The 27,065-nt window shown below is 38.7% G+C and overlaps 1 protein-coding gene across 4 annotated transcripts in view; it reads right to left on the reverse strand.

Annotated features, from left to right (window-relative positions):
• The window catches only part of SLC4A4 (solute carrier family 4 member 4), a 387,871-nt gene that overhangs the window by 153,382 nt on the left and 207,424 nt on the right, over window positions 1–27,065 (reverse strand). For all 4 annotated transcript variants that reach the window (XM_049886070.1, XM_049886071.1, XM_049886069.1 and 1 more), the window contains exon 7: window positions 13,726–13,802. In XM_049886070.1, coding sequence (XP_049742027.1) covers window positions 13,726–13,802 — 77 coding nt within the window. The remainder of the gene's footprint in view (window positions 1–13,725; window positions 13,803–27,065) is intronic.

Here is a 27,065-nt window from a genome sequence, read left to right on the forward strand (position 1 = left end):
GCAGTAGAACACAGGCTTTAAAGGCCATGAGAAGAGCTCTGAGCTCCATTGCAGGGCAATGGGAAGCCATCAAAAGGCTTAAGCAGAGAGTGACACACTCTTTCAGTGCAGGGTCCATCTTACATAATCTATATACCCCACAGTGCTTTGCCGGCTGTGCATATCCTCAGATTTTAAAAGCTTAAAAATTTGTGAATGTAAAAATAATTCTTAAGGTAGTACTGTAAGCTGGTACAGAGGTGTGTTATTCTCAGGAAAGAAGAGGGGGAAGGGAAAACACAACTATCATTAAATTTTACCTGCATACTCCTATGAAAACCATTTAAAGTAGAACTGTTCTAAATTAAAATCTATTCTAGTAAAAACAAAAATACCCCAGTGTTCTACTTCGCTACTTCCCCTTGAACCTCTCCAGCAGTTAAAATATGTTGCCTCACTTATTTTACCTGCTTCATTTTCCCCAGGCTACTTTTTGTTTCATGTTTTCTCCCATTCCCCCTATTCACACAGAGTCAGAAACAGAGGGTGTGGAAAGGGGTAACATTTATTAAGCACTTAGTATTTCAGATACATGATTTCATTTCATTCTCATAAGAACATGAGGAGACAGGATTTTTACCTGCATTATCTCAAGGAGAAATTTAAATCCCAGAGACATTAAGTACCTGCCCAAGATCAGTTAATAACGAAAGAGGCCAAGATTTTAACCAACGTCTCTAGGATTATAAAACCCAGGCGTTTCTACTGCATCAAGCAAAAACACATTTCTCTACTATCCAGAAAACTCTGAAATGGCTCTAAGTCTTTTATTCCTTTGATTTAAATCCTCTTCTCCTATTATTTCTACAATGAGGTTTTACAACATGGGAGTTTAGACAGTATAATGAAGACAGTAAAGCTCATAGCATGGTTTAGACCAAGAAGGCACAGATTAAAAGTATACACGCATAGGGACATATAATCCCTAGTATAACATTAGAAAGGCGAGGACCTTGTAATAAGCCCTTTATGTTCATTTTTCCCTTTTTTTATTATTTCAATAAAACTTGCATAACAGCTGTAATAGGCTCAAAGATATCAAAGATCATGGAAATGTGGCAGGATCTGGCAATGTTACACACAAGATCACCATGAGTTGGGGCGAACATACATTATTATAACCCTGTTTCATTTATACATTTTTTATAGTTTGGATTCTAAGGACAGCATTATTAGTAAAGATCCAAGAATATTCAATTCTGACTCATGATGACCCCATGTGTGCAGTACAGAACTGCACTCTATACAGTTTTCAAGTCTGTAACTTTCTGGAAGCATATCACCAGGCCTTACTTCTGAGACAGCTCTGGGGGGATCTGAACTACCAACACTTCAGTTAGTAGACCAGTACCTAAGCATGTGCTCCAGGCAGGGACTTCTATAACATGTATAACCTGTTGCCGTCGAGTCAGTTTTGACTCATAGTGACCCTACAGAACAGAGAACTGCCCCACGGGGTTTCCAAGGCTGTAAATCTTATCAGAAGCGCTCTGCCACATCTTGCTCCCATGCAGTAGCTGGTGGATTCGAACCACCAGGGCTCCATAACATGCATATGCATTGCCGTCAAGTGGATTCAACGATAAATCTCATTCAGTGATAAATCCATTGCATGTTTGATCAGCTTTACCCCTAATTTCTTACTATATCATCTCATACAAAATGAAGTAGCTCATTGATTTAAATCCTCTTCTCCTATTATTTCTACAATGAGGTTTTACAACATGGGAGTTTAGACAGTAAAAGCAGAATGTTGAATGGTCTATAATTTGAAATGTGCTATGGAACCCAGGTGACACAGTGGTTAAGAGCTTGGCTGCTAATCAAAAGGTCAGCAGTTCAAATCCACCAGCCACTCCTTGGAAACACTGAGGCAATTCTACTCTGTCCTATAGGGTTGCTATGAATCGGAATCAACTCAATGGCCATGGGTATGGTTTTTTTTTTTTTAATGGTTGGGAAAGCTTAGTAACACCATGTCCTGCAATAGAACATCTTTCTGTGCTGACAGCTGGTTTTTCCAATATGTCTACATATCGTTATGTTAAAACACACTACACTTTGTTTTAACTAAAGAAAAAGAAAGATTGTATGTTTTCTTTAAACTATGTCAATCAGCCAGTTAAGTGTGTTCAGTGAGCTCTCATTATGAGAAAAATGTGTAAAGGGGATTTTAACAAAAGAAAGACCAAACTATATTTGAAATGTTAGCATTTACATGTGCATTTCAAGCAACAGGTTAACACTATGTTAGTGATCATGATAAGAAATACTAATTTTTAAAGAGCTGCCAGAATGAAAAGATGAGACAATAGCAATATTTTGAGAAATGACCTATCTCTGAGAAACTCTCATAGTCATTTTCACAGCCTTAAAAAAAAAAAAAAAACAGTCCTGAGAGGAAGGATAAGTAGAAGCTGATTCTGATTAGTCATCATCATCAACAACCAACACACACGAGACTCCTCCTCCCTAGAGCCTTTGACTTCAAAGTAGAGGAGATGAGGTACGCACAGAAGAAAACAGCAGCAAAAAGTGAGGCTATGTTAAGTAAAAATTGACGATGCAAACAGTAAGTAGTAGGTGGTACAGAAATTCAGAGACAGAAGTAATGAGCTTGAGCAGGAATGTTCAAGAATGGATGTAAGGAAAAAGTAGCACTTGACTCACATCTTGAAGAAAAGGTGGACTTTGAAAAGTAGATTAAACCCATTGTCATCAAGTCCATTCCAATTCATAGCGACTCTATAGGACAGAGTAGAACTGCCCCCATAGGGTTTCCAAGGAGCGGCTGGTGGATTCGAACTGCCAACCTTTTGGTTAGCAGTCTAGCTCTTAACCACTGCACCACCAGGGCTCCATCTATATATACAGTGAGAGTGAATATTGAACAGCCTCAAAGTTGAGCGACAAGCATTTCAGGAAAGCACGTAAAGTATGGTCTGTAGACAAGTCAACTATGCTAAATTTGCTAATACAAGTGACTCTACCAAAAAAAAAATTAACATTGAAATCTTGTCATACTTTCATCAGATTTGGGGGATTTTTGGCTGATATTTCAAAGAATTTTAGAAGTCACGTTGTTGTTAGATGCCATCAAGTCAGTTCCGACTCATAGCGACCGTAGAGGACAGAGTACAACACCCCCGTAGGGTTTCCAAGGAGAGAGAACTGCCGACCTTTTGGTTAGCAGTCAAGATCTTAACCACTATGCCACCAGGGCTCCAAAAGTCACATTATTTTCCATTTACTGGATGAACCAAGTCATTCGCTTGTATTGTTAAAATGCAGTTACCTTCCACTTTATTTCTATTTCTCACCTCTTTCTCCAAGGAAGAATGTTTTATTACAGCTAAAACTCTTCTGTTGTTTATTTTCTCTAAAACAGAAATATGCTTCTAAAGTCCCTCATTTCTCTTTGACTGACTGCTCCAGCCCACAGATTTATCTTGCCTTTTGCTGAACTCCTGCTGCACTTCACTGTCAGCACCACACAGTGTACTTGTCTCCCCAGCTCAATACACATTCACAATCTGAGATCATATATTACACTTTTTTTTTTGGTCAGCCTCATGTTTTCCTCTCACTGACCTCCATCAATCCCACCCAGGGTATGGACCCTAATAGGCACACAACAAACGTTGGTTCATTGAGTCTTTTAACCACTGTGGCAATTTTAACCTTAAGAATTCTTAAAATTTGTTTTAATGGTAATGTTGGTGCTCAGCCTATTGATGTGTGTCTCAAAAATAAACGGAAGACCAGAAAATTTATAGGTCACTGTGGGGACTTAACATAGACCCTAATCCATATAGGCACAGTTCTTAATCTTCATTAATGGGACAGGCCAGAATGCAGCTCCATCACCTAGATGTTGTCTAACTTTAGGAAAATTACTTAATCTCTTTGTGCCTCAAATGTGCTCATACTTAAAATAGGGTTGATAGTACCAACCCCAAAGCATTAGTGTAAGTGCCCAATCTATGTTAGTTATTGTTAATTATTAATTGTTTTTTATATAGGAAAAATATATATATACGTAGGACTCAATAGTATCAGGTACCCATATCTGTTGGCGTCTATTCCAACTCATAGCGACCCTATAGGACAGAGCAGAACCGCCCCCACTTGGTTTCCAAGGAACAGCTGGAAGATTCAAACTGCTGACCTTTTGGTTAGCAGCCATAGCTCTTAACCACTACCTCACAAGGGTTTTCATACTATCAGGTACAGCCATAGAATGATCAGCAGGGCAACTAATTTTGAAAGTTCAAAGCTATTATGATGGCCCCCTATACAATGACTCAGCAACTTTCTAGCCTCCATTATGTATACACCGTAGAACACTGATAGATGAGAGTGTCAGCTTGGTGTTATTAACCACTGGCTCTCAGATCATAGAAAAATTACCACTGCCCTTTTAACACAGCAGCAGCAGAACAGGAAGCGTGGTTGTTTTCGTTTTAGTTCAGTTCCAAGGAGTGAACCAGACCACTGGTGGTACCACACGGAGAAATCAGGAAGCTCGGCTGGTGATTGATAAGGTCATGAGATTCTGCTGAGGCAAATAAAGCAACTACCCACTGGATCAATCAGACAAGCGAGCTGGAAACAGTGGGAAGCCCTTTTCTTTCTGAAGAAGAGCAAGAATAGCTTCCTTTCATGACAAGGCCTCTTCATAAATCTACTCTGCAGAGATTCTCTGAGAGGGAAATAGGGGAGCAACAGAATCTGCAAATACTCCCCAACATGTACAGAATGGTTTGCCTGTCTCTATTAGCGGTCCCAGATGACAAGATGTCAACACTCCTTCAAAGCTCCTAACAAATCATTTTCAGATAAGGTAAAAAAAAAAAAAAAAAAAATTTATTTAACTAACTTAGTGCACATAAAATTCTCTTGGGGGGTAGAGTAAGGAAGAAGGAGGGTGATACAGAGCCAAGCTGCAGAAGTGTTGAATAGCCCTTCAGAGAGAACATTTGTCCAACTCTTCTTGCAATTTTCCTTTTTGTTCCAAATGCTGACCACCAAGAAGGGTTCTTGAGATGAAGCCATTTTTGGTTGCCAAGGAAATTCCAACAAAGCTAGAAGGATTTCTCTCAGAGCTGGGAACAGCAAACACCTTCAGCAGAAGCAATAACACACAGGTGCCGAGTCTACAGTCCCTGTAGTCTTCAATTCTTGACCTCAGAATATAGGCAGATTAGCCAGTTAAGAGGAACCCTGGTGGCACAGTGGTTAAGCACTCAGGTGCTAACCAAAAGGTCAGTGGTTCAAACCCACAGTGGTTCCATGGAAGAAAGATGTGGCAGTCTGCTTCTGTACAGATTTACAGCCTTGGAAACCCTATGAAGCAGTTCTACACTGTCCTACACAGTCACTATGAGTTGGAATTGACTCCATGGCAATGGGTGGGTTTAGCCAGCTAGGAGATTCAGTCAGACCAGGAGAATACACCCAGTTTTAGCCTGGATATATTAAGCTTCTGAAGAAAGTCCCCAAAGTGAACCAGGTGCCAGATGCTAGTTACAGAGATTCTTTTCACTTTAATTGAGTCACTAAGCTTTTAGTGTCGTGAATCATAAAGCAGAAACTGAAATCTGACTGGCAAACAGTCTCCTAGCAGTGTAGGAGGATTTATTAAAGTGTTTAAAAGATCTAGGGCACAAAGTGGTGTAATCTCTTTGGAAGATAACTGGCAATACACTGTGACCCAGCAATTACACTTGATAAAAAATTCTTCTCCAGAAATACTCATTAAAGAATGCTCACATTCTATAAACAAATATCCATAGATAGTCTGTTGTTGGGTGTCATCGAATTGATTCTGACTCATAGTGACCCCATGTGACCGACTAAAACTGCCCAATAGGGTCTTCTTGGCTGTAATCTTTATGGAAGCAAATCACCAGGTCTTTCTCTGGAAGAGCCACTGGGTGGGCTGAAAACCACCAACTTTTTGGTTAGCAACCAAGTGCTTAACCCTACAATCACCATAAAACCCACTGCCATCAAATCAATTCCAACTCATAGCAACCCTATTAAGACATACGAGAGCTGCCCCATAAGGTTTCCAAGCTGTAATCTTTACCAAAGCTGACTGCCACACCTTTCTCCTGTGGAGTGGCTGGTGGGTTGGAACCACCAACCTTTTAGTTAGCTGCTGAGCTCTTTAACCATTGCACCACCAGGGCTCCTGTATGTATCACCACACTACTCATTGCCTTTGAGTCGATTCTGACTCACAGTGACCCTGTAGGACACATAACTGCCCCATAGGGTTTCCAAAGCTGTAATCTTTACTGAAGCAGAGTGCCATAACTTCTGAGAGCTTAACCACCATGCCACCAGGAATCCATCCTGTATATATAAATATATGTAAATATTTATGCATCAAAAAAAGTCTAGAAGATGTTACACCAAACTGCTAATGGTGGTTATTTTGAAGGGTGAGATCTCAAGAACTTTTCCTTTCTATTCGCTTTTGGTTTGTTTGAATTTTTAAAATAACTTGGTATAATTCTGAATCAGAAAAAAACTAAAGTTTAAAAAAATATTATAAATAATAACATTTTACTGTTAAAAAAAAATTGCCTTCAAGTCCATCCTGACTCATAGTGACCCTACAGGACAGAGTAGAACTGCCCCATAAGGTTTCCACAGCATGGCTAGTTGATTCAAACTGCCACCGTTTTAGTTAGCACCTGAATGCTTAACCACTGTGCCACCAGGGCTCCAGCATTTTACTATTAAAAAACTAAACACATTGCCATCAAGTCAATTCCAACTCATAGTGACCCTATAGGACAGAGCAGAACTGTCCCACAGGGTTTCCAAGGAGTGCCTGGTGGATTTGAACTGCCAACCTTTTGTTTAGCAGCCAAATTCTTAACCACTACGCCACCAGTTAACAAATGATTATATGTACATATTTATAACTATTACAAAGGTTTTTTGTTTTATGTTGTTGTTCATCATTAAGTATTGCTACTTTCTGGTTTTGTAATAATTTGCTACTTTCAAGAGGAGAAAAAAAATCTTTAAAGGAGGTCTTGGTCAGAGGTAGGTAACCTGTGACATTGGAGTACAGCTCTACCAAAAAATAATTGTTGATGGCATTCCACCACTCTCTGCAATATGTCCTAAGTACAGTTGTTGAACAGAATACAGGCAAAAAGTCTACATATTCAAAAGAGAAAAAGAGGTGACATCAAACATAAAATATGCCAGTTTATCATTTAAGATATGTAATAGCTGCAATTCCTTTTGTTAGATTCTGAATATACGAACACCTCTTCGGTGCTCCAGGAGTCCACTTCTTTCACAGTTATAGGGAAGAGGGATGCACAGGATTCCCTTCTGGGGGCTCTGTCCTATTCCTACACACCCCAATGCTCCTTTCTGAACCATGAAGACCAAGGTGCTTGTCATTGTTGCCGTTCCTCAGAAAGGCCCCAGTGAAGGTTTCATGAGTCATATGTTTCACCCGGGCTGGCATGTCTGATGTCAGCCAACTATAACACCCACAGGTGGATGGGAGGGACAAGCACCATCACTCAAAAGCCCCATCTCCTGCGCTCTGTGGCCTTAGTATACTTCTACTGCATAAATGAGACAATTTTTAAATGAAAAATATTTTAACTAAGAAACTACTTTTCTTTCTTACAATACTTCTAGGGAACAAAAGAACTTCCTTTGCAAATCGGAGTAAGATCTAGATGTCTACTGCAAATACATTATGAAATTGTCTATTGAGTCTCCTAAGCTCTCAGTTTAATGCACTGAGGTGCTCATACAATACATAATCATAGGAACAAAACCAGATGATCCAGGCCATTAGCAAATTCCTTCCTCTGGCCACAGAGCATCTCCAGCGACCTTTTTAAAACATAAATTAGAGCATACAACTTTCCTGGTAAATATTCTATAATGGCACCCACTGCATTAAAATAAAACAGAAAAGCCCCCTACCTCGTCCCCTCACCTCTTCTACAGCTGCACACATGCTGCCTTTGCTCCAGGCCTCCCTCCCACCGCGGCCCCCGCCCAGAACAACCCCTGTTTCTTAAATACACCATTCTCATTTCTCACTTTAGGCCTTTACTCTTGCATTTTGCTCAGTCTAGAAACCTCTTCTCCCAGATCTTCTCCTGTATGGCTAATCCTCCTACCTAAAATAGCTTTCCTGTGCTTCTCCTGCTTTATTTTCAAGATACTACTTATTACTATGTGAAATTATGCTATTCGTTTATTTACTCATTTTTGTTGTTGATTTTCTAAGCCTCTCCAAAGAGGGTGGAAAGTGCATGAGTCAGAAGATTTACCTGTTTCATTCACCTCTGGAACCCTACCACTAAGAATGCAGTTTAGCATAGAATATACTTTTTGAATAAACGAATGAATGATGAAGGAATTCAAACCATAGTAGTAGGCAATAATAGAGTGATACAGAAGTTCAAATTTATAGCAGCTAAACAGTTACTTGAAAGCACAGTTCTAAAATTTTACACAACACTCCTCTTTTTCTTACCTGAAAATACAAGATAGGGCCCGGCTTACTTCTGACATAAGTTTATTCACTTCATTTTAAAGCTGACACAGAACTGTTTTCAAATGAACGCTAGTCTTCTGATTAAGATAAATGACTTTCAAAGAAGTATAATATTATAAAAACAGGAAAATTCAACTGTCCCAATTTTAACATACCCAGGTTTTTGAAATCAGTGTTAGTATCAGTGCTTCTCACAGACTTACGAATAACCATCAATTGTTAAAGCTTTAAGAATATGAGAGAGAGTGTACGGTGGAAGGAAGAATGTCTTGCAGAGAAAGAAAAGGGGATGACAAACATCAGTTTTGCTTAATTATCTAAATAACAAACTATCCCTTTTAAAAGGGCCTGGAAGATAAGCATTGCAATGGCAGTACAAATTCCCATCAAGGACACCAGTGGAAGGATAGCTGTAGCTGCTAATCCACAGGGAAACTCACTGCAGTTGCCAAAATTGAACTAATGATGTCAATCTACTGTAACCACCTCCTCACAACATGCCTTTGTTCTCAGATTTTCACAGATGTGAAATCCAGAGATTTCACATCTTGGAAAAGCTTGGAGCTCTCCTGACACACCAGTACTTCACTGGTCACTGAAAACATGCTAGAGTATTGTTAGAACCTAGGATGTCTGAGCCTGTCTTAGCCACTGCACCTTCCCTGAGGAGTGGAGTGAGACCACCCAGTACTCAGTGTGAATTGCAGGGGTTTCCGGCTGAGCTGTGAAAAAGAAAAGGAGGCGCTATTTACTTATCTGTTGCTGTGAATATGAAATAGTATTAAGGCTAATGGAAGCTTTTTGTGGGCCTTGGGATAGAAATATACCTTCAGAAAGATGAAAAAGTCATCCCAGCTGAATTTACTTGACTCACTCCTGTATTATACATGCCACCAGGGTTTCCTGAAAATGATTAGGAGTCTTCAATTACAGAATGCTTCTTTCTATATTTTATTTTAAGGAAGTCATGGTTCAGCAATTTCAAACTTGTACACAGCTTAACAATTTCATCTTCTTATTCTTTGACAAAATAGTTAAATCTAGGTTTTCTATTTCTGCACAAGACCAAGACTTCAAAAATAGGAATTAAGGCAGCCAAGCATATTTTAATATAATAGGCAATAGAATGGTGCTGAAAAATGATTATAATATACTTCAGAAATTAACCTTAGGCCAAATGCCACCAGGAGACCTATGGGATACGTTCTCAGATAAGCTAGCTAAATAATCAATATCATGGAAGTCATAACCAGATGAGGAGATTACAAGGTTATATAAGCCTTAAGTGCCTCCCTGAGAATCTTCAAGGTATTTCTACACCTCCTACATCCACTGCAATCTACAGACTGCAGGTTCACTTAAAATTGTACATGCAGTTGTGAGATGTTATTGCATTATTGATAAACTTGGAAGAAAAAAAGTCAAGCCCTTTTGAAGACATTGCACCACTAACCATAGCACTTCTGTCACTGCTGTTGTTCAGTGCTGTTGAGTCTGCCATGACTCACAGTACTCTTATACATAATAGAAAGAAATGTTGGCCTGATCCTGCACCATCCTCACAACCGTTGCTATATCTGAGCCCGTTGTTGCAGCCACTGTTGTCAGTCCAATAATACTTCTACAGGAGAGTTAAAGCTAAAAGGTAAAATGATGAGAAAGATGAACTTTCTTATCCTCACAGCCGATTCCATACTCAACATGAAAATTGTGTAACTGAAACCACCACCTCTGATAAGCATCATTGCACTTGTAAACATTTAAAAAAACACAAAAGGAATAAGGAGAGATAAATCAATCGAAGCTAATTGGGGAAGACAACTGGATAATGAAAAAAAAAGAAATCCTCCATAGCAACAAAATAGAAGAGATTATTTATGTAGATTAACAAATAGATGAGTCCAGATGAATTTTTTAAATCTAATTCTCCCCAGGTGTTTTTTTGCTTAATAAATACAACATCCAAATTTGAATATTGTTTAAGCACTGAATCACCTAAATTTTGGCTATGCTCTTCTTCTGCTGTTAACTATTTTGAGCTATTTCTCAATAAAGCAGCGGCTACTGAAATCCTAAGTACGTAGGTTTGGCAGAGCTAAGAAGAAAAAGTGTGCTGGCCAAAGATTTGTTTCTTCTCTTTTCCCAAAACAGCATCTCAAAAAAAAAATGGCCTCAAATTTTGCCCCTATGTAGCTGTCAGAAAGAGAAATTCCGTTCCCTTTCATAACTCTGAACATTTAAACCCATCTCTTGGGCTACTGGGAAGTTAAATAGCTCCAGGAAGTTGCAAGACACCATCACAACTGTTCACATTGTATCCAGGCAGAATAATCAGTCAGTCAGAAACTCCTGTTGTGGTCAGATGAAGTTTTTGGGGCCAACTTGGACACATACACAGGACAAGTTTGACTTCACTGCCAAGCTCACTTCCAGGACATTGGCTAATTAATTATGAAAGCTTTTTCAAAACAAATTTGAGCTTGGCAACCTTTTTTCCCTACCCAAACAGAGGGGGGGGAAAAAAAGTTAGAAAAATAAAAGCCCTGGGTTTTTTGTGTGTGTATCTTTGTTTTTTCCATAATTTCATCTTATTTGCAAGTCCATTTTCTTCTTCTCACCCTAAAATGATCCAGGAATATCGGGATTGAAGTCAGTAAAATACTAATAAAAACTAGAAACATTAGTTTGCATTTCTACTCTACTCAGTGGTAAGAGAGATCACAGGTAAGTTATACGGCTTCTCTTCAAGCCCTGTGATAGAAAGCTAAAGATGGAGTTCCTTCCTCTTTTTGGGAGGAGGAACTCATTGGATTAACTGTGGCTTTTTTTTTTTACTGTAATAGATGCAGTGTAGATGGACAGGTCCTCTTATAACGTTATGCTCAACAGCCTGCATCTGCCGGCTTTGAAAACACAAACAACAAACTCCTAAATTCTTTCTGGCTTCATCTTAACATGGACCTTGATTCCTATAAAATGCTGGTGATCAGCCTCAAAGATTCTGATTTTAAGGACCGTAACCACAGAGGTTTTATAGTCACACAGAGGTTTTATATTAGAATCAACACCTCAAAAACATAGTGTTCCAACACATTTCTTCTAACACAAGAATAAAAATCTTATGTAATATGCATCTTAAGACATCAAATTTCTTCATGTGTTCAGTTATGAAGACACACAAGACAGTAAGAAATTTCTTTCAGCCAGCATTACCAGCTGTTTTCTGATAAGAGGAGAGCTTCCCCTGATAAAAGAAGCCTTCTTTAAAAGGTCTGTCTACAAGATATTCCGAAACCTAATTGGTACAGTGCCTTATCCAATATCAAGACCCCTATGGTCATGAAACATAATACCCTTCCACAGATATCCAACTATCTGGGAAAGCCCCATTTCTACCACGTTCTTTTCAAAAGAAAGCAAATAAATAATCAGAACGCTGCTTGGTAAATATTGCATAGAGCGAAAATGTGCAAGCTAGCTCTGTGTGAAATTTTCAACAAGTTCTAGTGTCCTGAGTTTCCCCTTTTCCACTACAGGTATATACCTACAATGCATTCAATATTTAACTTTTTGTCTCCTTTATCATTTCAAGAGGTAGGCAGATGAAATGGAGGAGAGCAATCCACATTAGCGGAAAAAGCATTTGGGGTAGGGGGAGGAGGCCTAGAGGAGACAGGAATAAATCTGATAATAAGGGGGGAGGAAAGTAAAAATAATTAGACCAGATCGAAGCAGAGAGTCCCTCTTCTGAGGAATGTAAAATAAGTATAATAACAAATTTCAGAGGATCTTAAAAGTCAGATAGAGAATCCCGAACTTAAACTTGGTAGAAAGCCACTGGAAGTTTTTGAGCCAGGGGAGAGATAAGAAGACGATAACATGAAACGTGTATTGAATGGGGGAAAATGATTAAAGAAGAGAGTAGTTCCAACAACCCTTCTAGCAATCCCCTTTGAGACAAGAAGGCCAAAACTAGGGTGGTACTAGTAAGAAGAGGGTAGAAAGAATCCAAAAGCCACTTAAAAGAAAGAGCATAATTTCATCTTTTCTTTTTAGAATTCACCAAGGCCTATAAACCTCTGTCACTACTATGAGTGTTGCCAGTTCAAGAGGGACATTATCATAAATACAGCTTTATTTTAAATAACAACGTGTGAAAAGAGGAAACTTCGAAGACACCTTGACATCAAAATCCCCTTTAAAAAAAAAAAGAGAGAGAATAATAAGCTCATACGAATGATACCTAACCAGCACATCAAGTGTGAGGCCAACTAGAGTCATACTCTTCTATTGTATCAAGGGACAAATCAGTAGGTTATAAGAAGATACTTGAAGATACTTGATTTTCTGAGATGAGTTACGTATTATTATTCCCATTTAGCAGAGGAGGAAATTGATGTCCAACATCACACAGATAGGTTTAGAACAAGTACCAAGACCAGATATTCTTGTTTCAAATTACTTGCTCTCTCAATAAATGCCATCCCCCTAAGACCCTCGGAGAACAGGTCAGGATCTCTATCATTTTAAAAATATCTCTCTTCATTCCTTTGAAACTTTGAGATTTCTTATTTAGGATGCATCCTTTTATAATTATCAGTGCACTGTACTCAGGAAACATAATATCCTTCCACAGATAACTATCTGAGAAAATGGCCCCATTTCTACCACATTCTTTTTAAAAGAACGCAGATAAAGAGATTCAAAACCCATTTGTTCTTCATTTGTTTCAAACAGGCCACTTAGTGTATGTTTTAAAAGACAAATAAGTATACAGCTAACAAGACTAACTTAATGATCATTACCTTTACCTGAAGTATTCCTCAAAAGTGAACAATTGCTAGCATTTCTTAGCCTTTCATAGTTTACCAAAGCACTTTTTAAATACATTATCTCATTTAATCCTCACAATAAACCTGTAATTCCCCATGCAAATACCATTACTAGTACTAGAGTCAAGACTCAAATTCTTATCTTCTAAGCTCCAAATCCCTTCAGATACTGCTTCTCCTTCCCTCAGAGAAAGTGCAGCCTCCATCTGCTCATAGTGGTCCACTTTAAGTCAGGAAAGAAACCTCTAATCTTTTCCCAGTATATCTCAGATATATTCAAAGAAGCAAGAATTCTTTACTTACCTGGTCCTTCTCTGGTTTATCAGAAATGTCATTCAAACTGGAGGAAGTTAGATTCCTGTGGGTCATGGCTGGGCTACCTGGGAAAACAAAAGTGAATTCTAATTAAAGATTTCTTTTCAAAAGCACAACAACCCTGGTTGTACACTTAACAAACACTAGCAGATGATAATGAGAATGGTGATGATGGTTTTAAACACAGTAAGATTCTCCTGGAGACTTTGCCAGAGTCCAGGTTGGAATATAAACACAGTTAAATGGAAAGTATGTAAAATCTCAACTACATTGTTTAAGTCTTCTTGCCTGGTTCTATTTTAAGATAATAAAAATTAATACACTCCTTACCTTTTGTCACTGTCCTCTATTCTACACATATCCTAACTGAGTGGTGTCCTTTTCTTTTCCTGTCTCCTGCAAAGACTGGCTCATTCTTCACCTTCAGCACAGTCCACCCCTGCATGCAGGCCCACCCTCCTCTCATTCAGCCCTCTGCTCCCTCCTAAGAGCACCACTCATTCTCACCAACTCCAAAAGCCACCAGTGTTCCCTTCTCTAGCTGACACTACCATCAGAAACCTTTCTCATTAAAGGAAATCTGATCCAGGATTCCTATTTTTTGCCTCAAAATAGGTGTATCACAGGCTTTCTTTACTTCTCTTCATTTCCTTCTGCCAGAGTAAAATAAGCACGTCTCTTCTGGAGCCCTGGTGGTGCAATGAGTAAAGCTCGGCTGCTAACCAAAAGGCTACCAGTTCGAATCCACCAGCTGCTCCTTGGAAACCCTATGGGGCAGTTCTACTCTGACCTATAGAATTGCTATGAGTCAGAATCCACTCAACGGTAATGGGTTTTGGTTTGGTTCTCCCATAACATGCTAAACTTCTTATTTAAGTCAAAGGATAGGTTTCATCAGGAATACTATATAGGAACCAATTTCCCTGGCAATATAGCTACTATAGGTCAAATTCACTGGCAATCCATCCAATAATTTCAGGCACTACTAAACAGGAACAGAGAGGAGGGACACCTAGGAGAGTGTTAGGCCATTTTAAAGTAGACCACGTTATCAATAGAATACTGAACTTTCATTCTGCAGTTGGACCTGAAATTTCTAAGCTTACTAAGCAAAAGAGTAACTTTTTGAAGCCAGGGTGTTTGACCCAGTCCCTACAGGGTGCTGAGTAATGCATTCATCATTAATCCACAAGGATCTGACTCAGGCTGGTCTTCACAGCTAGAGGACAAGGGTTGAAAATAAGCACTTTAGTTAGGATGCAGCTTCACGTTTGCTCCCAGTTAATTCTTTGGATTACAGACTTTAGTTCCTTTGGAGAGAAACTTTAAAACATAATTTTACAAAAGACTAAAATCTACTCTTAATAATTTAATGTCTACACAACAGCAGCTCTTTAAATACTATAATTGCTTTTAACTTCTAGATCAGAAGAATTATAATTTTCTTGAGCTGACAAGACAGGATATTTTCCACTCTGCTGCATTTCATTGAGTAAGCATTGCCTAGATCTCTTAAATCCTTCACCTGATGGGGGTATTTTAGTCCAGGAAAATTTGAGCACAGGCATTTTCCAAAGGAAAGTAACATCTGAAAAAAACTGCTTTATGAGCAAAATTAAAAGAACCCCTTTGAAAACCACATTTTCTTCCTTTAATCATATACCAGGTTTCTAATGTCCACCCAACACAAAAGACACCAGATACAGACTTGAATGCCCTCATATAATTCTGGGCTTGAAACTAATAGAAAATGATGAGTAAGTAACAGTTTTGCACTTTACATTAAAAAACAAAACCATTTCTTTGGACTAACTGGGCACAAGTTCTGTTCAAATTAATGGAGAAACATAAGTAAATATATTCTTAAGGCAATGAAGCTTTAGTACTCCTAATCATAATTACAATTTAAACTAATCTTATGCAAATGAATAGATAAGACTGATTGGTAATTATCAAATCGATTGTATGTAAATGGTAGTATTAAAATAATTTGAAAGCAGTTTTTCATTAAGTAATTTAAATTTCCTGAGCAATATCCTAAACTCATTGATTTGCTTTGGAGACTCTTTACAAATACTAAAAATACTGCAAAGTTACACTTCAGCCCAAGCACATCCTAACTGCTGTAAAATCTGAATAGGTTGAAATCAAAGGAATAAGGTTTTTGTTATAAGGATGAAAACTTCATTGCCATCACAGCTTTCCCAAGAAATTTGATATACAGCTTCACTTTTTCTCTCATTTCTGAAAGACACTTATAGTGTGGCTAGCCTGGTGGGATAGTGGTTAAGCACTCAGCTCCTAACCGAGAGGTTGGTGGTTTGAACCCACCAGATACTCTACTGGAGAACAATGTCGCAGTCTGCTTCCATAAAGATTAAGCCTTGAAAAGCCTATGCTGCAGTTCTAGTCTGTCCTATAGGGTTGTTATGAGCCAGAATCAACATGACAACAATGGGTTATCCATGCCATACTACATGGGGTCAGAGAGAGAAAGGAAAGGGTCCAAGGAAAACACAAGAACCAGAGAGGGAAAGGGAGACTGATGTTATAAAGCAATAAAATCTATTGTCTTTCCTAACTTGATCTGATTCTCATTAATAAAAGTAATTAATATTAACAACTTCACTAATTTTAACTTTATGACACACTGAAGGAATACGGAAATGAACACTTCTAGGTAACTAAGCAAGAGGATCAGCATTCTTCAATCTTTTCCCACCTCCCTCCCTAGCAAACTACCACCCCACCACCAACAACCCCTTGAACCAGAGGCAAATGCTTCCCACTTTGCGAGGTTCCAAACAGTGGTTTCTGACGTGTGGTCCCTAGATCAGTAGCAGCAGCATTAACTGGGCACTTGTTGGAAATGCAAAGTCTTGTGCCCCGCCCCAGAAAAACTCTGGGTATGGGGCCCAGCAATGTGGTTTTTACAAACCCTTCAAGTGAATCCAAAGAGTGCCAAAGTTTAAGAACCACTGCCCTAAACAAACCACTTATCTTAAGAGGAAACTGTCCCCAAGAGGAATCTGAGTTGAAAGAAACATATATAGGTTAGAACAGGCAGAGAGAGAATTCTAATAACCTTGTCCTCCTCCAAGCCACTGCTCCAAACTAGCATATCTCAAGGAAATCCTTAAATTAGCATGCTTGCTACATAAACATACAAAAATGACCACACTTGGCTTTTCCTCTAAATCTTCACCTACACGAACAATAAATAAATTTGTTTCTGGAAACTCTTTTAATCAGTATTTTCCAGAAACATATTACTCAAATCAAAGAAGACAAGGACAAGAACCAAAAGAGATTATATCCAGCCCAGTGCCAGTATAGGCCAGATTATATCTGGGAATCCAAAGTTTGTGAATGGCATGTTAGCAAACCAGTGAAGCTATTAATCAGTAAGTACCTACTGCAGATATTTTGCACTTGACATTCAATGAGAAACATTGTCAGAGTAAATCAGCACTTCCTATTTAGAGTTTTTGAACTATAATGCAAACTCATTATACTGCAATCCTGAGGGAGTAGAGGTTGTAGAGAAAAATGCCACTTTGTACCAAAAAGGTAAAAAACAAAGGTACCCTAAAGTAGGTTACTTCTCATACAGGTGGTCATTCATTCACTCAGTCTTACCACTAGTAGGCCTTTTCCATCTAAAATCCAGGGCATACAAACATCTTATGATTGCTCTTGGCCCAAAGAAACTTCGTTTTTTAAATCTGAATTAAAAAAAAAAACAAGAAGAACCAGCCTCAAGTGCATAGTCATAATTAATTTCCATATCACTGTTTCCTGACTGTAAGAGAAAGAAAGCTTTGGAGAATCACATTTTCAAGCAGTTTAGCACAATCAAAAACACAATTTCATTTTCAAAGTACCCACTTGGCAGGTACATACTGTCTTCTGTAAAATTAATTACATTCTGTACTAAGTTTAAGAATCATTGTTATTCTTTAGCACATATGTACCAATTCATAAAGTCTTTTGTAATTATGCTTATTAGATACAATAAAAAGGGGTGAGGAGAGAACCTACAGATTAGGCATAAGAGGATATTTAAACGTGTTGTTGTTGTTAGGTACCATCGAGTCAGTTCCGACTCATAGCGACCCTATGCACAACAGAACGAAACACTGCCCAGTCCTGCGCCTTACAATCGCTGTTATGCTTGAGCCCATTGTTACAGCCACTGTGTCAATCCACCTCCCTGAGGGTCTTCCTCTTTTCCGCTGACACTGTACTTTGCCAAGCACAATGTCCTTCTCCAGAGACTGATCCTTCCTGACAACATGTCCAAAGTATGTAAGATGCAGTCTCGCCATCCTTGCTTCTAAGGAGCATTCTAGTTCTACTTCTTTCAAGACATATTTATTCTTTCTTCTGGCAGTCCATGGTATATTCAATATTCTTTGCCAACACCACAATTCAAAGGCATCGATTCGTCTTTGGTCTTCCTTATTCATTGTCCAGCTTTCACATGCATATGATGTGACTGAAAATACCATGGCTTGGGTCAGGGGAACCTCAGTCTTCCAGGTGACATCTTTGCTCTTCAACACTTTAAAGAGGTCCTTTGCAGCAGATTTACCCAATGCAATGCGTCTTTTGATTTCTTGACTGATGTTTTCATGGCTGTTAACTGTGGATCCAAGTAAAATGAAATCCTTGACAACTTCAATCTTTTCTCCGTTTATCATGATGTTGCTCATTGGTCCAGTTGTGAGGATTTTGTTTTCTTCATGTTGAGGTGCAATCCATACTGAAGGCTGTGCTCTTTGATCTTCATTAGTAAGTGCTTCAAGTCCTCTTCACTTTCAGCAAGCAAGGTTGCGGCATCTGCATAACGCAGGTTGTTAATGAGTCTTCCTCCAATCCTGATGCCCCGTTCTTCTTCATATAGTACAGCTTCTCAATGTTATTTGCTCAGCATACAGATTAAATAGGTTTGGTGAAAGAATACAACCCTGACGCACTCCTTTCCTGACTTTAAACCACGCAGTAGCCCCTTGTTCTGTCCAAACAACTGCCTCTTGATCTATGTAAAGGTTCTTCATGAGCACAATTAAGTGTTCTGGAATTCCCATTCCTCGCAATGTTATCCATAATTTGTTATGATCCATACAGTCGAATGTCTTTGCATAGTCAATAAAACATAGGTAAACATCGGTATTCTCTGCTTTTAGCCAGGATCCATCTGACATCAGCAATGATATCCCTGGTTCCACGTCCTCTTCTGAAACCGGCCTGAATTTCTGGCACTTCCCTGTCAGTATACTGCTGCAGCCATTTTTGAATGATCTTCAGCAAAATTTTGCTTGCATATTATATTAATGATATTATTCTATAATTTCTGCATTCAGCTGGGTCACCTTTCTTGGGAAGAGGCATAAATATGGATTTCTTCCAGTTAGTTGGCCAGGAAGCTGTCTTCCATATTTCTTGGCATAGACGAGTGAGCACTTCCAGCGCTGCATCTGTTTGTTGAGACATCTCAATTGATATTCCATCAATTTAAATGTGTACGTGTTACATAAAAATATAAATACGTATGCACATAAACTCCCCTCTCAGGCCCCTCACCTCATACCTCTATAAATGAACCAATAAAGAACCAAGGGACAAGCTAAAACAAAGATCACATGGTCTAAGGAATAAACCGGTATTTCTATTCTTAACCATAACTAAATAATTAATTATTTTAACATGAAAAATAACCAAATAACAGACATATAGCTGAATCTCAGCATTCACGTTAAAAAATTCAGAGGTATGAATCTGATCTGCACTGCTTGAGATCCCAAAGCTGGTAATAAATGTAGTTTCAGAATAAAGCAAACCCATTGCCATGAAGTTGATTCCAACTCATAGCGACCCTGTGAGACAGAACAGAACTGCACCATAGCATTTCCAGAAGCAGATATTCACATCTTTCTCCAGCAGAGTGGCTACTAGGTTCAAACTGCCACCTTCTGGTTAGTAGCCGAGCATTTTAACCACCGTGCCACAGCCAGGGCACCTTAGTTTCAAAATAATGCATGTTAATGTCTTCTGTATCCCACTGACCCACTGATATTCTTTTTTTCTTTGTTGACATAACAAACTTGCTAGAAAATGTCTTTATCAAAGATTAAGGGTCAACCAAATTAAGTGCTACGTGCTTTAATTTACAACATCTTACATAATTCTCATATCAACACTTTGAGGTTAGTATTAGCATTACTACCCTAATGACAAGCAAAACGAACTTCAAACAAGTTAGTTAAGTTCATCATCACACAGCAAGTAATAAAGCCATGACTTACATCTGGATCTCTTAATCCCAAACCCTCTGCTTCTGGGGAAAAAAAAACTGGTCTCATTCCATGTTATTTACATAAATAAACACGAAAATTTCATCATTTTAATGAAGATAAAATTTAATGCACAGCCACAGAGAACATATCCTATTTTCACATTAATTGTGTGCAATATAATGTCACTAAGGATGTTTAAAGGAGCCCTGGTGATGTGGTGATTAAAGCAATCGACTGTCAACCAAAAGGTTGGTGGTTTGAAACCACCAATAGTTCCTCGTGAGAAACATATGCCAGTCTGCTTCCACAGTGATTTACAGCCTTGGAAACCCTATGGAGTTGTTATGAGTTGGAACTAATTCCACGCAGTGGGTTAGGATGTTTAAGGTAGACATATCTTTGGTTTACAGCTTAGCTGTTTCGAAAGAAAGAGTTTGCATTTATTTTTTTCATTTTTATAAAGAAGGAAAAATTTCATTTTCATAAAGAAGGGAAAAAGAGAAAGGGAGAGAGCTCAGCTGCTCTGTTTACCCTTGTGACCAAATAGTAGCTGAAAACCACAGCTCTATGACAGAGAAAAAAGGATGTTAAAAGCCATAGTAATATAATTATAAAAGCAATAATGCCGCATAGTCATAGCCAAGTGTTTGTAAAATTCCACAGTATATATACAGCCAATTCTCCATTATTTCCATATTGGGTTTCCATACTTCAGTTTACCCCAACTCCAATTTCTTCCCATTTGAACCACTAAAGACAAGACCAAATGGAACATGAAAAAGAAATTAATTGGGTTACTTGTAATGAGTTTGACTGAGAAAATCTGAAAGGAATTTCTAAAAGATAAGCTTGAATCTTGTCAGACCAGTTTCCTGGTCTCCCAGGATGACAGAACATCAAGAGATGTCCCTACCCAAAAAATATTAATAAACTTGTCATTTAGGACTTCCAAGCCATTCCTATTCCCCACTCCCAAGTTAAACACAGAAATATTTAAAATTTAAGTATTAGACTAAGAAAAGTTAAAAATACCATCAAAGCAAGACTGAAGGAATTTCATAACTAAGAAAATCAATTTGGCTATTTTTGCTTGTTTAACTCTTTATTGCCTGTTTTGATCAGAGGATTTTTGTTGTTTGTTCATAATTTAATATAACATAAACTCCATGAGCCCAGAGCCAAAACCCTTGGTTTGTCTCGTTCATGGCTGTATCTTTAGAGCCTGGCACTAGTGGCAGTTATTAAAGAGTTGTGAATGAATGAATATTAGCAACTGGGTATCATTTTACCTCCATTTGGAGTTACTATTATAAACACTACTTACTGTTCAAAGTCTATTTCCTGTGGAGGGAGATGCTGTGTGCACAGTCCAAGAGCCTTCAGCTTAAAAAAGAAGTCTTAAATAAGGAAGAAGTTTGTAGCTGGCTTAGAACTAAGAGAACCAGAAGACCCTGCCAAACTGGCTAGAAGCCTGTCAGCTAGCAGGGGGAACAGAGGTACGAAGCTATAAAGAGTAGAGGGAAAAACTCCCTGCAAGGGAAGGATCAGGAGGTGAGAAGGAGAGAGGAACTGAAGGAAGGTATCAGCACCTCAGCTAAAGGAAAGGAGAACCCGGATTAGAGAAAAGCCTGGGGGTGGGAGGAAAGGGACAGAAATAACTGGCAGAATGTGATTGCTTGGAAAGCGGAGCAAATTTGGAGGAAGGAAGAAGACATCAAAAGACGCAGATAACTATCAAAGTATGTGAGCAAAGTTCTAGCCAAAAGTTGAAACCATTCCTAATGTATGGGGCAAAGATAATGGCGAGGACATCCTTCTACAGGGAGATGGAAGCATGTAGAGGTGAAATCACGGCAAGTTGATATTAGAGCCATAACAGACACAGGTAAATTCCTAAGACCTCATTAACACTATTCTCTTAAAGATCATTCTCTGCTCTTTTGAAACCTCTCCTGCCCACACTCCCCTTGATTACTTTTCTAACCTTAACTTCGACACGGTTCTCTACCCCTCTGGAATATTTTGGCTATTCTGTGGGCTTCTCCCAAGAGTCAATATTAGATCTTAGACAGCTCAGTATCAAGTACACAAGGGTCATTTCTTCTAATTCGTTTTAAATTTCACCCAGCAAAAGCAAAATGCTCTAAACTATGGTGACTCCCATTCTAATACCATTGCACTGGATTTTCCATTTTTACTGTGTTCTAAAATCAGTATTTCAAATTTTTAAAAAAGCATTTAATTCTCTTTCTCTCACATACACACACAAAAGACATCTCTACCCAGCTGAGGAAGCATTAGAAACAAGCAGATCCGGGAAATTTACTAAATAGTACTAAAAAGTACTTCAAGGAATCTGTAGTCCTTCTGATGACAGTATTTGTGATTCTACAATAGTTTCCTTCTCTCTCTCCCTCTCTCTCATACACACACACACACATGCACACACACGAACAGACACACGTGTGTACACACAAACACAATATCAAGCTATGAACAAGAAGTTATTCCCTCCAAAAAAATGTAGGTAAAAGTATATAAAATAATTTGTGACCTTCTTACAGAAAAAGAAGAGTATCTTTAGCAAGCCTATACTAGCCAGTGAAGGAGTATGCAGGAAGGACCCATGAACACTAGACTGTGACAGAAGTAAATTAACAAACTGATTTTTATGAAATGCCCCTAAGTTAAGTGAAAGAATTTCAGTAGGTTCCTGCAGCTCCATTTCAAGGGCAAGTACCAGTGTCTACTTTCTCAAGTTTGGCCTACTCTCTTGTACCTGTATGTAGGCTCCAGACCTAAGATTTTTAAAAATCTTCTCTAATTCAGACTAATTCAGGAATTCTCCGGATTGATGAAGTGCCTAAATGTAAAATATTTAAGAAGGCTGCCAATTCAAGTTGGTGAACTTAGACTATAACAGTAAATGGGTTTATCTCGTCTCTCTTCCCACTGTTAAAATGATAGATAAAAAATTATATATACATACACACACACATTAATTAAAAGAACTAATAGGAGACCAGGACAGACAAGGAACTTCAAAACGTTTCTGGAAGAAGGAGAGCAGATAGAGTAACAGAACCTGATGCTATTTACATTATTTAGAAATTGTAGTGTGAAACATATGCAGAGAGGCATGGAGTTAAAGACAGACAGAGAGCAGATCCTCCCTGTAAGCCCTGGAGAAGATCCGGACTGGAAAATGCCAAGTAAAATTGAGGCAGGAGTAAGATGCAGCCTGAAAGTGACGAGCTCATGGCAAGTCTATGCAGAGGATGTTTAACTCCACCCCAGCAAGCAGAACAGACAGCAGCCAAGGCATTTGCACCAAACCAAACACCAAACCTGTTGCCACTGAGTCAATGCCAATTCAGAGTGACCCTAGAGGACAGAGCAGAACTGCACCATATGGTTTTCAAGGCTGTAATCTTTACAGATGCAGACTGCCACATCTTTCTCCCGCAAAGCGTACTGGTGGGTTCAAACCGCAGACCTTTTGGTTAGCAGTAGAGCACTTAACCACTATGCCACCAGGGCTCCTTGCATTTATACCACAGGCCAAAAATAAAAAGAGTTCTTGGCTAAAGCAGTATTCTGAAAAGACCAAGGCAATTCATGCAGGTGTTTATACCTAAGAGCAAATTCCCCAGGATTCTAGAATTTAGGGGTTCTAAAACACTTCCTGTTCACTCTAAAACTAAAACAAGTCCTGTTTCTTAAATAAAAATGGACAGTTGAGGATCATCAGAGACTGGAGAGAGGAAGCCCAAGGCTAAAAACAGAAAAGAAAAAAAAAAAGCTTCAGAAAAATAAATATCATTTAGAAAACTTAAATGTTATAAGTTTGTAAAGAGATTTGACAAGATATCATACTCATAAAACATGGCCAGGATACGATGAAAATAATGTAAGCAAGTAAAAGGTTCTAGAATTAACATATAGTTAATATATAACATATATTACAAATAAATATATGACTAAAAAAACTCAATATAAGGCTTAGAGAATAAAATTAAGACAGTCTTTCAAAAAGTGTGAAGTGGGCCCTGTCTGGAGCAAGGGAGAAAGAAGAAAATCAAAGACACAAGGGAAAGATTAGTCCAAAGGACTAATAGATCACAGCTACCACAGCCTCCAACAGACTGAGTCCAGCACAACTAGATGGTGCCTGGTTACCACCACTGACTGCTCTGACAGGGATCACAATAGAGGGTCCTAGACAGAGCTGAAGAAAAATGTAGAACAAAATTCTAGCTCACAAAAATAAAAAGACCAGACTTACTGGTCTGACAGAGACCAGAGAAATAGCAAGAGTGTGGCCCCCATACAATCTTATCGCTCAGCAGTGAAGTCACTCCTGAGGTTCACCCTTTATCCGAAGATTAGACAGGCCCATAAAACAAAACGAGACTAAATGGACGCACCAGCCCAAGGGTGAGGACGAGAAGGCAGGAAGAAACACGAAAGCTTGTTGTAATGGGGAACCCAAGGTCAAAAGGGAAGAGTGTTGACATACAGTGGTGTTGGCAACCAATGTCATAAAACAATATTAAGTGTATTAATTTTTTAATGAGAAGCTGGAGTGCTCTGTAAACTTTCACCTAAAGTACAATAAAAAAAAAATCTACAACATGGGGAGAAAGAGGAAAAGGACAAACATGAGAGAAAAGATAAGAGGCACAGAAGTTCAATCCAGGAAGGCCAATATATGATCATTTGTCATCCCACTAAACCAGAACAAGGAAAATAGAGAACATTATCAGATAACATCCCAAAGCCAAAGGATATGTTTCTTCAGGTCACAACCCTCTCAAGGGAAAATAAACAAACCACAAAAAAATAAATAAAAATCCAGCTATGTATGTAGATGAATCACTGCAAATCTTTACAACATGAAAAACAAAAAGAATATCCTAAAAATTTCTATCTAGAAAGGTAAAATAAAAAGAATTAGACTGTGAAATTCTCATAAGCAACACAGAATAGCAAAAGATAATGGAGCCATGCTTCCAAAGATCTGAAAGAAAATTATTTCAACCTAAAATTCTATATTCATCCAAACCATCCAACAAATGTAAAAAAACCAATAAAGAAACGTTCAGGCCAAAAAAAACCCTCAAAAATGTTAACCTTCATATACCCTTTCAAACAAAGTGACTTGAGAACGTGACTTAACAAAATGAGAGAATGAACCAAGAAAGACAGATGTGTGGTCTGCAACTCAGGAGAACAATGAAAGTAAGCGCCAGAATAGCAGCTGTGCAACACGTCCAGAAAAAAAATCACTCTCTTATGGAGCAGGAAGATGGTGTAGGGGAGGGGAAGTCCACAGGGAGGGACAGGACCCGTGGAAAGGAGATACCAAGAGATCCTATAGGTTTATTGGTAGCCTTGAGATACTGAAGAACTTGAGAATGCAGTGACAATACGTAATTCTACAAACACGGAAAGGCAATTTAAAACTCCAGATTTGGAAAAAAAAACAGAAAACTGTACAAGAAAGAAAATGTAATTACAGCCCATTACATAGTGTTAGGGAGACCTGGTGGCACAGTGGTTAAGCGCTCAGCTGTAACCAGAAGGTCAGCAGTTTGAACGTACCAGCAGCTCCACTACAGAAAGATGTGACAGTCTGCTTCCATAAAGATTACATATGCAGAAAAACAAGCCATTTGGCATAGTCTTATATTTGTAGTCAAATAAATATAAAGATTGAGATAGACATAGAAAGTTATAAAACTTTATAAGATTAACAAACACATTCTCTAGGCCTCCCCTTAAAGATGTAGCCCTTCCTCACTGTTCTAGGTTTATGGCTGATAAAACATGAGACCTAGGGGAAAGGCCAATCAAAATGGCTTCCTCATGCAGTAACTCCTCATTATGACCTTGCTGAAGGCAATTCTGCTTAGTTGATCACTGACTACAGTTCCCCTACAATTCAGCAAGCAGCCTCCAGGAAACAAAAACACAAACAAGTCTGGGCTCAAAATGCCTCTCACACTCAAGGGCCATGAAGGCTTCCCACAATTAAATGACTTAAGTCTAAGCTAGAGCAAAGTCAGGGCCCAGCACTTTTCCTGATGTGCACTAGATCATACACTCATTTCTCCCCCATTAAGCCCACTGCCCTTGAGTCAACACCAACTCATAGCGACCCGATGGAGAGGTTTATTATGAATTCAGCCAAAGTGATAGCTCTGAGGCCTCTAGAGATCCAAGAGTTACCCTGGGGAATGCTGATTAGAAGTAAGACAGGTCCAGGATTTCCTTTTTATTGAAAAGTCCAAGGAGAACTGAGACGCTTGCAATTCTGAGATGATATTGCCCTAATCTGAAATCACACCTGGCTATCCAGTTCTAAGAAGTTCTAAGGGTGAGGATATTTAATAACCCTACCTGACACCAACTGCCAAAGCCATCATTTTTCTGGGGATGGGAGTGGTGGCTTACCAACTCTGTAATGATACTAGCGAGTCCAGAAAGATAAATATAAAAGGAACCCAAGAGACCATTTATGTCCAATTTCCTACCATGGGCACCACCGTGATATCATGGGAAAAAGACAAACTTAGAGTAAGAAAAGATTTTAAAAAGGGAGTAATAATATCTCTCTTACAGGGTTACTACAAGGATTACACAAGAAAATACATGAAGCAGTGTTCTATGCAGATGTTCAAAATATGTTAGCTTTCTTTCCCTTTGCCCCACAATCGCCTGCATAAATCATCTTCTGAACTCAAGATCCTTAGGGAACTGTGAAATAGTATTGACATGGTCAGGATCTCATAATCACTCATCCTTTGTAATTCTCCAGTCTAAGGAGATGAATTTACACAACTGCAGTTCTAATACATATCCCAAGGTGGGAGCTGAAATCATCTGAGCCAACTCAAGAAATGAGGACTGAGGCCTAAAAGTAGCTGCTATTCATCACTGGAACCCTGGTGGTGCCGTGGTTAACAGCTCAGGCTGCTAACCGAAAAGTAGGCAGTTCAAATCCATCAGGTGCTCCTTGGAAACCCT

This window comes from Elephas maximus, chromosome 5 (genome assembly GCF_024166365.1).
Source record: "Elephas maximus indicus isolate mEleMax1 chromosome 5, mEleMax1 primary haplotype, whole genome shotgun sequence".
Classification (NCBI taxonomy): Eukaryota; Metazoa; Chordata; class Mammalia; order Proboscidea; family Elephantidae; genus Elephas; species Elephas maximus.